Source organism: Monopterus albus, unplaced genomic scaffold (assembly GCF_001952655.1).
Source record: "Monopterus albus unplaced genomic scaffold, M_albus_1.0 scaffold26.1, whole genome shotgun sequence".
Classification (NCBI taxonomy): domain Eukaryota; kingdom Metazoa; phylum Chordata; class Actinopteri; order Synbranchiformes; family Synbranchidae; genus Monopterus; species Monopterus albus.
The window spans coordinates 764,550-780,894 of NW_018127906.1; the positions used below are offsets into that span (position 1 = coordinate 764,550).

The window sequence follows — 16,345 nt, forward strand, 5'->3', positions numbered from 1 at the left end:
TTCTCATGTATATTTCAGTTGTTTGCATTGGATCAACACAAAAGCAGAGGAAAAGAAAAGCCTAATCTAGTCCAGTCCACACAGAACATGGAAAATCAGCTGGACAGAATTATTAGTCTGTTGTCGTGCATAAATTAATAAGTTGTACACAAAAATGTGTTTTCGTAAACTCCTGTACAAATCTAATTTTATATAAAATATGTGCTATGCATTTTGTCTCTGAGAATTTGCTTTAAAAAGGTTACAACTTCAAGAAATTACAAATACAAAGTGAAAAGTTAGGTTTGTGCTTTCCTCAATATGAATACAAGTTGACAACAGTGTCCTGTCAACATATGTCACGAGGTCACAGGTGCACTGAGCAGGCGATACACTGATTCCACAAACTGTGCATGTGTTCAAAGTTGGACTTGACTCTTGGAGCCCGGAGGACATGCTTTGGTGGATATGAATTGATACTTTAGGTTAGATTGAATAAATATGGGCTAGATATATTTAAATTACATTTGTTTTATTGGTGATTAGTGAATATTATGACCTTGTTTGGGATCCGCGGTGGAAATGGGGAGCTCTCCAGTCAGCTAGCTAGCTAACAGCTCGCTAACACTTATTCCATCTGCTGCCGGGTCTCAAGGCAAAACATTATAGCAACGCTCTCTGTACCAGAGCTCAAACATTATAAATCCCCAGACATCCACGGACAATTTGAGTGCCAGCTGCCAGATGTGCATCTGCTCCGTGCTGAGACAGCGAGCCCAAGGGCGACATTTATTTCTGTTCCACGGTTGTATAAATACTAATGAATAGTTTTTGTGCGTAGTATCCAGTTGCCTTTGTATGTTTTCATTGGCCCAAATTTCAAGCAAGCATTTTACTACTTTGTTACTCCATAGAGATCCTTTCGCAGCCATATTTGTTAATGCTTAAACCGACAGAGCCAAATGGAAATGATGTCACATTGCAGCCTCTTTCCTTATTTGTGCACAGTTGCATTCACATCTCCTGCAGACCGTACTCGAGTACACGTGAACTGTGTTTGAGACACCTCTTTAAGCTGACTCGGGCATGGTGCCTGAGTCCAGTACGCTTGTGTTCACGCTGATCACTATAAACTGGACTTTGGGGCCATGTGTACACTGATTCGGGCACGAGTCCCTAATGTGAAACCACCCTTGGACACGAAGGAAAGATGCAAATGATGAAGGGGACTGGGATGTACCCCAGCTGTGACACTGACTCCTCCCTCCTCCTACCTGAAGTTCCAGGTGTGAGAAACAGATGGCAGTGTGCAGCTGCTGCTGTCGGAGCTCCTCTCGGCTGTTCAACATCTGCAGCTCGTCCTCAGTGAGAGATGCTCGCAGCTGATGGGTGTTCATACTCTGACAACAGGCACACATGTTTCTGAGGCAGGCTCGCCTGAACTAACCCAAACGTTTACAAACAATATTCTGCCCTCAGGTAAATACCTTCTCCTTCTCACTGGCTGCCAGTGTCTCCTCCAGCTTTTTTTGGACTCTGCCCACAGCTTCTCTTAACTCCTCCCCCTGTTGTCGCTCATGCTTACCGATCAAAATTGAAGGTAATGACATCAGCAGTTCCTCCAGCACAGACAGCTGGCTCACCAACTCTGTCAGACAGACAGGTTTTGCAACACAAGGATCAAAGGACTTGGGTCAAAGGGTTAAGGACTGTGGAAGAGGTAAGGTTGGGGTCTGGCATTTGGTTGTTAGGACTGGGGTAATGCTGTGTTCACATCCTATCAGTTTTATTGTAATTACCAGTTTACAAGTTGCAAACACAATTCATATCAACAAGTTGTGATGAGGACTGGGAAGCTCAGATACATCTGACTTGGCACAAACTAACATCAGCCAAAGACCATCATTCATTGTAGTTAAACCCAGATTTAATGGATATGTTGTTACAGTGTTTGTTACCTCTGTAACCATATAACATCTGGAGCTGTCTGATAACATGATGTGATGTGAATGCAGCTTTAGGGCCAGGGAACACACAGTTTCAATGAAGGTCCTCACAAGTATATAAAGACAAATGTGTATTTCTGTGCGCATACCCTCTCTGCTCGTGCACAGAAACCTCCTGGCCTGCTCCTGGTATCCCAGCAGCCTTTGCTGCATGCTCTCAGCCCACTGGTCCAGAGTGTCAGGGACCAGCTGGAACCTACCGAGATGTTCACTGCAGTAAAAGTCCTGATGGACAGAAAGGAGACGTCTTCCATTTGTCAGTGCAGACGGACTGACATTTAAAGTTGCACACTGAGATTCACACACTTTAAACTGCTGTTCAACAGATACATTCACTGGTTATTTGAGTTTGTAAATAAATGTGGATATGATCACTGACACCAGCTACGGTTCTGGGATGATTTGGGACCAAGTGTGGAGATGGCGTTATACAGATGAACACTGTGGAGCCCTCGCGCCACTTTAGTATTTGAGATGATTTTCAAACAGGTGGTGGTTTATCAGTGAACCATATGTTGACCATGATTCCCGAGAGGACAGTGTTGATGTTGATCCACATCAGCATGAACATGAACAGTGCGTCTGTTACCTCGCCGACCAGCAGGAGGACGTTGTTGGCTTTCCACAGCACAGAGTTCACGGTGCAGCTGAAGGAGCTGAAACACAAACACACAGGTGTTAACAGCTGGGAACACCTGGCTGTGATTCTCTACCAGGTGAATCGCCAGATTAAACCAGACTCTACTCACTGTTTGCTCACTTCTGGTTTGTGTCCAAAGATCTGGAACCTTTTGTCAGTCCTGATGGACCTGCCACCCCTCCTCACACTGACACACACAAGTTAAAACAGACCAGAAAACCAACAGTAACAGATCACAACCACTAAGTCTCCTCTCAGGTTGAAGTCCTTCCAGACATGATCACGGCCAGGCAACCTCTGAAGGAGACTGGGCCTAATGTGGAGCTGTTAGTCGGGACCCACTCTAAATATGTCACTGAAGCCTGGACCACACCTCACGAGTAAGTGGTGAACTTGTGTCCATTAATTTTAGGAATAATAATATAATAAGAGAGAGGAAAACACCAGGAGCAATCAATTAATTAATTAATGTGATCAATTGACAAGCAGCCAAGGAAAATTAGTGTAAAGTGTTTCTTCTAAATTCTACTATGAAGACGTATTTTATATGGCTCCAACTGTTTTACTATACTGTCATTTATTGTCTGTTTCTACAGCAGCCTCCACCTCTGGGCATGCACTGGTTATACTGGGTAAAGAAACCAGCCAGCAAGTCTGCGTGCACTGGTTATACTGGATACAGTATAATACTACTAAAGTATTATCATAATGTCCAAAGAGCAAATGTGAACCATGTTATTCATACAAAGACTCATTTGTAAAAATGTTCGATAAAGAATGCCTTCACTGTTCTTGGCGCTTTGCGGTGATGTGATCAGAGCTGACACCTCCTACGCTCAGGATCATTCACATCCACTCAGACACACAGACCACTGGCAGTAAAACTAGGCCATAGCCTCTCAGACTGAGATGGTAACGTTGGGGTAGGGCTAATGCATTATGTCAATGAGTGTCCTCATAAAGACAGGTGTGCATGTACCTCACTGCACTGACAGAGTCGGCAGATTTCTGCTGAAGACGCTGGACAGGACTCTGACCTGCAAACACACAGACCCGCTGTCAGGCTTCAGTAAATAGAGAAGGGGACAGTGAAGAGAAAATGAGAAGTGAGACAGGTGATGCCTTCAAATTAATTAAGTTTTATTTTATTTGTGTAGTGCCAAATCACATCTGAAACCATCTCAGGACACTTTACAAAGTCAGGTCTAGACCATATTATTATTAATGTTACAGAGGAAAAACCCAACAAATCCCCCTGAGCAGCCCTCAGCGAGAGCAGGGAGGAAAAACTCGGTTTTAACAGAAGAAACCTCCAACAGACCCCGGCTCTCGGTGGGCGGCCTTCTGCCTCAACAGGTTGGGGTGTAAAAAAAAGTATAAGATTTTTACTAGAAAACAATGTCAAATTCATAATTTAAATTGTGCTGTCATTGGCAAGGTCTGGCTTTTGGTTAGATGGCAAGCTGAGTTTTAAGTTTCATATTGAGAAATTAATTGCTTTTCTTAAGCCTAGACTTTTGTTTCTGTACAGAAGTTGATTGTTTTAATGAGTGTCACAGGAGGCAGCTGGTACAAGCAACAGTTTTACCTGCAATAGGCTTTGGTGAAATAATTTATATGCATAACTCTGCCAAAACCCTGAAACCACTTGGCTCACTGCATCATGCCGGAGTACGCCAAGTCTCAAATACCACTTGCTGGCCAAGCGCACATCTGATGCAGAGAGCCACCCTCCCACTCGCCAAAGGCAGAACACGCTGGATAGTTTGCAAAGGAGATGCCTGGACAACTCTACAAGCAGCAAACTATCAACAGTGACACCTAAATGGGCAGGCCGAGGGCCATGGTCACAGAATATTTGTACATTATGTATGATCATGTGTCAAAAAATTTTGTGGCATTAAACAGAATTTGCGTTAACTTGTTTTTATCACATTAACTTTGACAGCTCTAGTCAAAATAATCAACCTAAGCATGATGAATTTTTTAAGACCTATCAAAATTGTACTTAAGGTTTTTATAAGGCCTAAAACTCAGATGATTGGCGTTTAGACTTTTAAAACTTTCTAAGGACCCACGGAAACCCAGTCAGACAGCCTGAAACCACAGATGAACTGTGGCAGCTTCGAGATGCTGCAACAGCCAACCTGCCAAATACCTGAAAACGCTGTGGGGAAGTGTACTGACAACTGTTTACAGGCAAAGGGGGGTCACAGCAAAGACTGTCTGGCTTAGGTTTCTTCTCCTTAGGGGACTTTGGATGGAGTTCACTGAGAAAAGAAACCATCCCTGATTCTATTCAGTACTTTATTCAGTGTGTGCCCTGTAGTTCAGTCAGAGCCAAATAAACAGATATTTACCAGCAGCTGTTCTTCCTCTGTCCTCTCTCTCTGCAGCAACATCCTGGATCTGACAGACCCTGATGAGTCAAGATGGTTGGACACAAGATAAACAAGAAAAAGTAACAGGTACCACAAACACTCCAGCAGTACTCGAGTTCTCTGCAGTATTACTTAACGGGCTTAGCTGGACTATGTACCTGTTCAGGGACTTGATGACACCCACGACAGGGTCATTGAGGAGGTCCACACCTGTCCTGCTGGGCTGCAGCAGACCAGGAGGTGGGGCACACCTGACCTGCTTCGTGGGTTTAGGACAAGCTGACGGACTGAGAACTTCCTGCAGGGTGGGGTCATCAACACAAAAATAACACACAATTTGTAATCCTCATGGCCACAATGTGGAGCACATACAAAGATCCAGGTAGTCTACAGAGACAAGAGGTAGCAGAATACAAAGTACATGTAGACCAGAGATAGTCCAGTTAGACAAAAAGTAGTTCAGCTAGAGAAGAAGAAGACGTCCATGTAGACAGGCTGTGGTCCAGAGTATTCTACATTAAGTTAAATACAACTAAACAAGACACAGCTGAGGTAGACAGGAGGTGACCTACCAACTTAAAGTCCAGGTACTGACAGCGTATCCCGAGTTCTTCACTGATGGATGACAGGAAAGAAAAAAACTGATCTGGAGACACCTGCAGACAGACAGTGCTGGTGGTATTATCACACAGGTACAGTAGCTTGCAGTAATACTACACCAGTAAAGGAGCAATGTAGTGGTGACATGGTAGTTCAGAGTACTACTGCAGTAGTACTGTGTGTACCTGTGTGTTCTTCATCATCCTCCTCAGATCCTCCAACCTGCTGTCGATCACCAACTGCTGCTGGTTACTGCTGGCTGCCTGAGAGGGTCAGACAGGCAGACAAACAGGGACGGACAGACAGGCAGTCCGATTGGAAGACAAACAGGGTCAGACAAACAGGCAGTCAGAGAGACAGGCGGACAAACAGGGTCAGACAGACGGGTAGTCAGAGAGACAGGTGGACAAACGAACGGGCAGATGGGCAGTCAGAGAGACAGGTGGATAAACAGGGATGGACAGACGGGCAGTCAGAGAGACAGGTACCTCGGCCTTGATGTGAACCTGAGTGCTGCTGATCATTTTCTGGATCTTCTCTGTGAATTTCACTTCGGACCTGATGAAAGAGAGTTTCTCCTGCAGACGATCTGACACCTCCTTCACCTGCAGGAGGAGGATCTGCCTGAGTGACCACAGTCTCAACATTATAATGGAACTCTGTAGTACTCACTGTAACACAGTGTGTATCCTTGAGGTCTAACATTCAATGTCTCCTTCCTTGTTGATGGTTTTACATGCATATATCAAGAATTATTGATACCAATCAATATGACAAATATATATTGTGATGTATATTTAGTTACATCATACAGCCATACTGTTCAGGAACACAACATCAAGCCTGGTGTGTTTTGTTTTGACAGAGGGTGGTAATGATGACAAAAGGTCAAAGGTCACACCTCCTGTAAACTCCTGGACTCAAACGCCTCCAGCTCCAAGCAGATGGACTCCTCAGTCTCACTGATCTCTTTGGTTTTCTCCTTCAGTGTCCTCTGAAACGTCTTCAGCTCCTGAGGAGCAAAGTCCCCTCCTTCACTAAACAACCTGCAGGAGGTAAAACACACCTGAAGACCATTTCTCTGGGTTTTACTTATTTCAGGTGGCTCATCCAGGTGCTCCAGGAGTTACCTGAAGGAGCTGAGGAGTTCAGTTGTTGTCTTTCTGACCCCCTCCAGTCTGCTCTGAGCAGTCTGTCTGAAGGTGGTCTGACAGCACTGGGTGTCTTTGATATGTTGATCCAAACAATCCTGGATGGTGGTGCTGACAGCCTCCAGACTGCAGAAGGACACAGAGACATGATTGACATTTCAGATGCCTCAGTGCTTCATCAGTCACTCAGCTGATCAGAGGTCGGCCATTACCGTTGGCTGCTGTTGGCTGTCAGGACATCATCCTCCATGTTGGAGAGAGTGACAGTGAACTCCTGGTTCCTCCTGCTGATGGAGGTCTGCAGCTCTTGCAGCGCCATCCTGCAGGAGGTCAGCACATCCAGCACCTCCTCACAGTAAACATCCATCTGCTGCCTGTGCAACTGCAGCTCGGCTACAACAAACACACAATCACACACAAAGGCAAAGGTGAAAGAGCAGATGACGCAGCAGAGTGTGGCTCTGGCTGATGCCATCCTGATGTGAATATATCAAACATTTTACACCAGCTATTTAACCATTCCTCCACCAGTGCACGCTGGAGATCTAAAATCAAAGATCAGCTTGAACATTACTTATCCTGTAGTTGAAACTCAGACAAACAAAAAGCTTGTTCGCCTAACAAGCCATTATATATACAGTCGATTCCTTAAGAAGACACATCTGTTCTCACATCTGTCCACAGATTTGTGCACAACACTGCATATCTACAGCCAGGAAACTGCTTGCTACACAGTAAAGGCAAACCATGCAAGTGTTACACAGGCGGGGCTGGCATATGTGGGTCTGGATGTGTTGGGGGTCCAGCTGCTGCAACTGGAGCTCCTGCTCTGAGGACACTGCTTCCTTCCTGTCTGCAACCATGGCAACAGCTGAGCTGAGGATGTCATGGAAGTGCTGCTCCAGGTGGTCCAAAAACAGAGTCCGAGTCCTAGACATCAAGCACACACACAGTAAACTCTAGAGGGCACTCTTCAGTCACCATGATGATACATACGTCAGTTTGTACTGACATGTCTGTGAGAACTCATTCCAGTTAAACCACTGCAGTAGGGACAGTCCTACACTGTGTGGACATGCTGACTGGACTTTACTACTTCTGGATTAAAAGTTTGGGATCTGGGTTAGGGACAGGGAATGTGAGTTATGTCAGTGTGGGTCCTCAGAAGTACAGGGAACAAATGTGTGTGTGTGCCTGAGTGTGTACCTGGTCAGTGCATGTGTGATCAGCTCCACAGGAAACGGACTCAGATTTGTTTCCTGCTGCAGGTCATCTGACAGGTCAGGGCCGAGACATCTGAAGGCAGGGCCCGTGTAGGCCACGCCCTTTGATGATGTAAACATGACACAGCTGCTTGTGTCATAGAGCTCCAGCAGAGAGGACGCTGCCTGAACACACATACATACACACACACACACACACACACACATCTTTTTTGGACCAATAAGAACTCGATTACTGTTCATCGTCTGTCATTGATCAGAGCTTCACCTCAGTTAGCCAATCATGTGAGGGCTGGGCAGAGTCTGCGTCCATGGTCCTGCCCGCTGTGTGTGTTTGTGTTATTGAACATTCAATATTCAGCTCCTGCTGAAAATGCAGAGGAAAAACTCTCAGTACTGGATTGTGTTTCCATGCACAGCTCCACCCTGTGTGTGGGGGCTCCCACTGACCCCGACTATACATGTGCAAAGTTATACTGCCACCCGGTTCACCTGGTTCGGTCCGGGGTCAGAGGCTAAAGAATACATGATACTAAAAGAAGTGTAGTACAAACATACACAATCTTTATTAACATTCCAAAATATTAAAACTTCAGGACACCCCAAATAGGAAACCGTCTTCCCCTAGAACATGGCCTTACTGGGGACACACTGTTGCCTTACACCCCCATGCCACACAGCACAGTGACTGAGTAAGGCCTATTCAGGCAACAATCAATCAATGCATGCACTGCACACTACAAAAGCTTCATATTTTAATGCACCGCAAGCAGTAAAAGACCACTCCAACCTGACATGAAGTCAAAATAATTTCCACCAATAAGGAGGCTGATGGCCACCCTACCCAACAGCAGCCTTGTCTCTTGGGGATCTCAGGTAGTGTTCAGTTATTTAAAACAACTAGACAGCACTCAGAGAGTGCAACCTCTGCCAAGAGCAACTCAGCTTCTCCATAATGCCATAAAGGTAATATTCCCATGAGAGTTTGACCCTCACATATAAAGCCTGACTAGGACAACGTACTGCTGGCATGTAAAAGGAAACTGCTCAACTCAACATTTCTGGGCTCTTCACTATTGCTCAGACAAAACAAGGCATCTGAATGTTAGCTTGGGCTTCAGGGAACAATGAAGAGCATTTGTCACAGTTACCTGACAGTTTATACACGGAGCAATTGACTGATTATTAAAGAAAAAAGCACTCAGATGGATTGATAATGAAAATAACAGTTGGTTGCAGCCTTACAGTCTGCTGTGATGAAACAAGCACACCTGACATTTTCTGCCTGTTCATTACTCAAAGACAAAAAAAGTAGTTTGGTAAAACACAACTTGACAAGAGAGGAGCTCAAATTAAAAAACAATTCAAGTCGTAAAATTGCATTGTGAACCAAAGCCCCTTACAACAGCCACAACGTGAGGATGAATGCCTCGTTCTCTCTTTATCTAACAACTACCCAGAGCTGCTCACACAACAAGTCGTCATCTCGCTCAGACAGTAGGAGCCACGTCACAAGCTAGGTTTGTTAGCCCCTCATGAACAAAGAAAACATACGTGTGTTAAGTTAAGGAGCATCAACACGTTTTCAAATGTTACCAAAACAGGGTCAAACCTCATCTCCATGTCCCGTAATGGCGGGATGGGGCTGGTGTTGCTATGGTTACCAGGAGCCGTAGCTGTGTTTGTCATAGTTACCTGCAGATGTAGGTGTGCGTAAGGTGCGGCTGCGATGGTTACCGGTGTGTAGGCGTGGTCCAGGTGGTAGAAGGAGCTCAGGCTGCTGCTGTAGGAGTTGAGCTCCTCCAGAAAGAGAGATGGGAGACGATCCAACACCTCACACTGATCAGAGACACACTGTCTGCAGCTACACACACATACACACAGAGGAAGTTAGACCTCCGTCCAGTTTGTTGTTGTAAGGCCCATGAGAAACGACGTTTATTTGTCAAATACACTGGTGGAAATAACAAACCAGAACCTGAAAATTTTAAGATAAGATCAGATAAGATGAAATTAATCCCACAACGGGGAAATTCACATGTACTCATTAATGCACCAATAACAATCTGATAACCTGCAACATGCCAGTCAGAGGGGCCATTTTTCTTCCGAAGAAAGACTTTTACTTCGATGCCTTGAGTACATTTACCTGTCGTTTCACCCAAGCAGAATATTGCTTTTACACTGTTGCATTAGTACTTTTACTGAAGTAAAGGATCTGAGTACTTCTGAAATCCAGTGAATGACTGTAACAGACAGTAACAGCCCATGAACTGATCTGCGACCTGCAGAAATAATCACTTTGGATGACTCACATTAGCATGTCTGCTGCAGTACCTGTGTTTGATTTCCTGCAGGTAGCAAACAGTTTTGTTCAGGGAGGTCTTCAGAGCCTCCTCACTACTCTCCTGGCGGAGTCCACCCAGCAGCTCGTCCAGACTCTTCTTCTTCTTCTAAAAAACAAAACAGCAAAGCATCATGGGAGACACTCCTACCCCTACCTGCTCACAAGATACCCTGCCCACCTCAAGTGAAGGTGTGCCCTTCAGGTTACTGTGTACAAGATGAGATTCACCTGTATGTTTTGTTGCTGTGAGCATCGGAGACCATCCAGCTGTTGTTGTAGTTCTTCTTCTCTCTTCTCTAACCTGCGTATGTGTGTCTCCCATAGTAATGCTGCTCCTCGCATCACAATAAACACACACCTGCTGAGACTGAGAGCATGATGAGCCCCAGAGTCACAGCACACCTGCAGACAGACAGGTAGGATGGCTTAGGCTTTATAAATGCAAACATGTTTTGCTAACTAGCAGTAAAGACAGTAGAGTCTTAGTCAGACTTGTGTGACTCACATCTAAAGCAGCCAATCGCTCTTCATCCTGATTCTGGATTCGTCCAATCAAAGTGAGGAACTCAGAGCTAACGACATTGTTCACCTCCTCCTCTGACAGCTGTAGAGCAGAGAGTGCCTCCTGCAGGAGGAAACATAATCACACTTCCTCCTACATGCACTAAGTAAGCCTCACACCAGGGTCCAAACACCTGAAACAAGCAGCTGACTCAGAGCTGTCTCTGAGGGAGGACTACTGCCAAACGTGATAAACATGTGGTATAAAAATCCCACAATGCAATGCTACATCTCATACAAATGCAGTATGCCTGTTGAGCAACTAAACAAAGGTTAGTGATGACAGCAAGCATCTAAAATCAGATGTACTGCTCACTGGGCATGGGATTTACAAATTTTCATAAACAAGTACTCGCAGACTTTTGACAGCATGTACAAGTGCGTACTTTTTCCCATATGGCAGCCCACTACCCAGGATACTGTTACATCCGTGGCCCAGACCAACCCCAGCACCTCATCTGCTGGCACAGGCTGTCACAGTAACTCCGCCTCCGCACAGGTGGGAAGGCATTCTAGGCGGCGAGGCACACCTGCTCTCAATTACCAGACTAGCACTTAAGGGGAGCGTTGGTGTGCCATCGTTGCCAGATGATCTCTTGTATTCCTGCCGGTAACCTGTCTTTGCTCTTATCACTAGGATTCCCTATGTATGGACTTGATTTCAGGTAGTAACAAACTGAATGCCCTTCTTGTTTGTTGAAGGGTTGCTTTCTGTTTGAACTGTTTTTGCTGTGGACTAGTGTTAAAGAACAAAATACCCTCTGCTTGTTGGTTGCAGCCTTTTTGTATTAGCACCATTTGGTGCCCGGATTATGAACCGTTTCTTTAGGTGACACTCCTCAGTACGAGGAGACCAACTCTTGCTGGGACTGGTTGCCTGGCTCTGGATCCCAACTGTCAGCCGTCCTCACACCATCTTGCTACCTGCTCTACCATCCGCTGCAAGCCTGATCCTCACCATCTATTGCACGCCGGACCAGTGATCTCCTGTGCCAGCTCCTACACCTCCTCTGGACTGTGTTTCATGCCTATGGTGTTCACCTGACTTGAGCCAGTAAATTCTGCTATTCAGGCCCTCAGTATAACTATCAGTATTGCCATAATCTTAGCGTCACTGTTACTCATTCTCATCCTCTGCTTTTCTTTAGCTAGCTGCGCATCTCCTACAACCTCGGGTTGTAGCTCTAGCAGTCCAGTCAACCCAGCATTCTCCGTTGCCCTGAGATCAGCTGACGAGACCGGTTCTGACCACTCATTTCTGTAGTCATTAAAATACCCTTACCTGGTTAAGCCTGAGTCAGAGTTCTGCCTTTTTACTGAGTCCGAACTAGTATACGTATATACGGTTTTCCGTAACAGATACAGCGTGCCCTGAGGTCCGCGGGGGTGACGACAACAGATGCTGCTGAGATTTAGGTAAAGTTCCCAGATTAGTAACTCATAAGCCAAACATTAATACACATGGGACACCTTTTACAACCGCAGCAAGGTCGACAACGAGCTACAGACAAAGTTTCATCAGAACAAGCTAGAGGTGTTTCCTGTGCGGTCGTCTCACAGCGGCTACATAGAGGCCATTTTTGACGATTAAAAATCTTTAGCGTTAGAGCAAGCTAGTAGCCCTACCCCTAGCTAGCTAGTAGCTCTAACACTAACTAGCTTGCAAGCTAGTGTTAACTGAGTTTTTAAAGGCTGATATTTTTTACAAAAAAGCAGCTTTGAAAGGTGGAGATAATGTTAGTTCAACCAGTTTAATTAGTGTTATATTGCCATTGACAAACACGTCAAAGGCGTTTTTTCTTCTGCGCGCGCAGGTGGGAGATGTCAGTTATTTTTCCAGTCATACTGATTATTTCAAGTTCAGCAAGCACAGTGTTTTTGATGATACTAACAAAGGGGCCTCTCATACATGAGCCATGCGTTAGGCGGGAAATGGATTGTGAAATTGATGTATAGTTTGCCCAGTCAGTACATGGGGCATTATTTGGGTTGTTTCTTTAATTTGCCAAACAATGGTTTTGATGATACTAGGCTTTGTGTGTGCATGCATGCGCGGGTTCATCATAGGCGGGAAGTGAATTGTGGAATGTTGACTGAAAGTATAGCCTTTTTAATTGGTAACCGCTTTAGTGTTAAGTATTACATGTAAATGGACAGAATGTTAAATGGGCAAAACCTTGATGTGAAGGTGTGTACGAGATGCATGTATGGCAGAGCAGTTTGTCTACGTATGTGTACCTAATTAATATTGTAATGATTCCTAGAGCAACCTAGGCCTAACTGGAGACTAACCTGTTGCGCAATGAAGACAGATAAATCCACACCGTTTTGCCTTTTTAGGCGAGTCTGCTGCAGCGTCGCCAGACACCACCGTAACTCTTTATTAGCTCTCTTCCTTCCTCAACAATGTAGAGCAACTCACACAGAACAGGTAACAATCACACACTTGTTTTTCTGCCCCGGCTCTTCCCCCTCTTTTTTACATGAGAACCCCCATAATTCAACAGTCTCTTAAAGCGACATGAACAACGTAACAGCCGGCAATACCTAATAACATAAGCCCCCTCACTGGACCACACAGCCCCCCCTTGAGGGTTCAAGTGTCCCCACTGACCCCATCAGTCAAAACAAAGTCCCTATAATATCCAGGAGGTCTCCGTCGCCACACCGGCCTCTCCCGGTCCCCATTCATAGGGCCTGCCTCCTGTATGGTCCCCGCAGGATCCTCCTCACTGGCATCCGGAACAGATGGTGGGACACAGTCACCACTGTCTACCGCTGGAGCCATAGGGTGATAGGGCGCCAGCCAATCTTTGTGCAGTACTACTATCCTGCCCCTCCCTGGGATCCGTACTCGAAACACCACCTCCGAGAGACAATCCACCACTTCTCCCGGTCCCTGCCAGCTTTGGAGAGACATCTCTCTTCCACAGTGGACAGTAGATCCACACTTGATCTCCCGTTTTCAGAGAATGTCCATAGCAGCGAATATCATAGGTTCGCTTCTGCCTCAGTCCTGCGTTCTTCTGCACCTGCCGTGCTAGCTCATGTACCACCTGCATTCTCTCCCTCAGGCGTCAGTAATAGTCCATCTCTGGACCTCCGGGGACCTCAGGCTCCGGAGGTGATCCAAATACCAAGTCTACTCATGTGCGAAGTTCTCTGCCAAACATCAGGGACGCAGGAGTACACAGGCTGTACTCCTGTACTGCCGTTCGATACGACCACAGGACTAAGGGTAGGTGTTGATCCCAGTCTCTCTGTTGGCAACTCATCAGGATCGCTAGTTGAGTAGCCAGGGTCCTGTTGAACCTCTCCACTAACCCATCGCTCTGGGGGTGGAGAGGAGTAGTGCGTGCTTTCTTTACCCCCAAACGCTGACATACGTCCCGGAGAAGGCGACTTTCAAAATTTCTCCCCTGGTGGCTGTGGAGTTCTCCGGGGACCCCAAACCAAGCAAACATGTCCTCCACCAGCCTCTTAGTGGCTGAAGTGGCCCCTTGGTCTGGTACTGCATACGCCTCGGGCCACTTAGTGAAGTAATCCATGGCCACAAGGATGTACCGGTTGCTGGAGTCCGTAACGGGGAACGGGCCCAGTATGTCCACTCCTACCCTCTCCATGGGTGCCCCCACCAGATATTGCTGCATGGGCACGCGGGATCTCTGACTGGGCCCCTTCTGAGCGGTACAGGTGTCACAACAGTGGACGTGAAGTTCGACATCTTGCCGACACCTGGCCCAATAGAATCTCTGCCTCAGGCGACAAAGAGTCTTTGAATTGCCATAGTGTCCCTTCCCCACCGAACCATGCACCCACCAGAGAACCTCCGGCCTGAGGGCATGAGGGACCAGGAGCTGCAGGTGACTAGATACCCGATCAGGGGCCTGCCACCGCCGATAGAGCACCCCTTCGTGAAGCTCTAAGTTACCACACTGCGAGTACAGTGCCTTCACCTCGGGTCCCTCTGAGGACACTGCGGGCCAGTCGGGGCGCTGTTGAATCTCTAGCCATCCCCTCACCATTGCTAAGACAGGATCGGCTCCTTGTTGGTGCCTCAGTTGCTCTTTAGTCCAAGGCTGTAGATGTGTCGGTTGATGAGTGATGGCCTTCGCGGCCGCGGCTTCTGGCTCCTGACCTCTTTCTTGTCGCGGGCAGTGCCGACACCCCTCCACGGTGCACGGATGCCTGGAGAGGGCGTCAGCATTGACATGCTGGTGTCCCGGACAATGTTACACTTTGAAGTCGTATTCTTGTAGCACTTCCAGCCACCTTGCAACCTGGCCCTCAGGCTGTTTGAAATTAAGCAGCCAGGTGAGTGAGGCATGGTCCGTACGCAGCAAGAACCGGCTGCCCAGAAGATATGGCTAGAAATGTCTCACCGCTAAGATGACAGACAGTAGTTCCCGTCTGGTGATGCAATAATTGCGCTCTGCTCGGCTCAGGCTACAACTGTAGAAGGCCAATGCCCCCGTTTGAAATTAAGCAGCCAGGTGAGTGAGGCATGGTCCGTACGCAGCAAGAACCGGCTGCCCAGGAGATATGGCCAAAAATGTCTTACCGCCAAGATGACAGCCAGTAGTTCCCATCTGGTGACGCAATATAGGCTAGCACAGGTGCCGTTTTGAGCTGTTGGAAAGCTGCCTCACATGCATCAGACCAGAGGAAGGCTTGCCCTTTCTCAGTGAGTAGGTGGAGGGGACTAGCAATGCCGGCGAAATCCTTCACAAACCTCCTGTAGTAGGAAGATAGTCCCAAGAAACACCGCAGCTCAGTGACGGACGTTGTGGGGGGCCAGCCCCGTATGGCAGATACCTTGTTAGGGTCCGTGGCTACGCCATGCTCACTGACCACATGTCCCAAAAACAATGTCTCTGTCGCCATTAAGTTACACTTGGCTGGGTTCAACCGTAACCCAGCCCGCCGAATGGCAGTGAACACCTCCCTCAGATTCTGAAGCGCCCCATCAAAGTCACCAGCGTGCACCAGCAGGTCATCTAGGTACACCACGCACGGGCTCCGAGGTATGTCGCCTAGCACCCGTTCCATGAGATGCTCGAAGGTGGCAGGAGCATTACATAGCCCAAACGGCATCACTTGGAACTGCCACAACCCCTGTCCAATGATGAAAGCTGTTTTGGCCTTTGCTTCCAGTGCCAGCTCCGCCTGCCAGTATCTGCTCCTCAGGTCCAAAGAGCTGAACCATGATGAGCCAGCCACATAGTCCAGGGCATCGTCTATTTGAGGCAGGGGATACAGGTCCTTTTTTGTGACTGCGTTGAGGTATCTGTAATCCATGCAGGGCCACCAACCGCCCCCCTTCTTACGCACCAGCACCACCGGGGTGGCCCACGGGCTGTCCGAGGGCTCAATAATGCCGTTGTGGGCCATGGTCTGTATGAGCTCCTCCGTAACTTGTCGCCTGGCATGGGGTAGCCTATGGGGCCGCAGGCGGGT

The 16,345-nt window shown here is 47.1% G+C and overlaps 1 protein-coding gene and 1 long non-coding RNA gene across 5 annotated transcripts in view; one reads left to right on the plus strand and one right to left on the minus strand.

Annotated features, from left to right (window-relative positions):
• The window catches only part of ccdc180 (coiled-coil domain containing 180), a 58,680-nt gene that overhangs the window by 10,336 nt on the left and 31,999 nt on the right, over positions 1–16,345 (minus strand). For 2 of the 4 annotated variants that reach the window (XM_020595160.1, XM_020595158.1), the window contains exons 12-32: positions 10,833–10,952; positions 10,556–10,729; positions 10,318–10,433; positions 9,718–9,844; positions 8,249–8,347; positions 7,964–8,145; positions 7,518–7,687; positions 6,970–7,150; positions 6,737–6,883; positions 6,508–6,652; positions 6,095–6,211; positions 5,792–5,869; positions 5,579–5,662; positions 5,165–5,304; positions 4,986–5,044; positions 3,605–3,662; positions 2,735–2,812; positions 2,575–2,641; positions 2,075–2,210; positions 1,467–1,627; positions 1,254–1,379 (exon numbers count right to left, since the gene is read on the minus strand). In XM_020595160.1, the coding sequence (XP_020450816.1) occupies positions 1,254–1,379; positions 1,467–1,627; positions 2,075–2,210; positions 2,575–2,641; positions 2,735–2,812; positions 3,605–3,662; positions 4,986–5,044; positions 5,165–5,304; positions 5,579–5,662; positions 5,792–5,869; positions 6,095–6,211; positions 6,508–6,652; positions 6,737–6,883; positions 6,970–7,150; positions 7,518–7,687; positions 7,964–8,145; positions 8,249–8,347; positions 9,718–9,844; positions 10,318–10,433; positions 10,556–10,729; positions 10,833–10,952 (2,565 nt within the window). The remainder of the gene's footprint in view (positions 1–1,253; positions 1,380–1,466; positions 1,628–2,074; positions 2,211–2,574; positions 2,642–2,734; positions 2,813–3,604; positions 3,663–4,985; positions 5,045–5,164; positions 5,305–5,578; positions 5,663–5,791; positions 5,870–6,094; positions 6,212–6,507; positions 6,653–6,736; positions 6,884–6,969; positions 7,151–7,517; positions 7,688–7,963; positions 8,146–8,248; positions 8,348–9,717; positions 9,845–10,317; positions 10,434–10,555; positions 10,730–10,832; positions 10,953–16,345) is intronic. The other 2 variants (XM_020595159.1, XM_020595161.1) reach the window with 2 other exon arrangements.
• Positions 11,185–12,202, plus strand: LOC109957350 (uncharacterized). Its single transcript, XR_002274545.1, has 3 exons — positions 11,185–11,553; positions 11,667–11,942; positions 12,037–12,202. It is a non-coding gene; the product is annotated as an uncharacterized LOC109957350 (long non-coding RNA).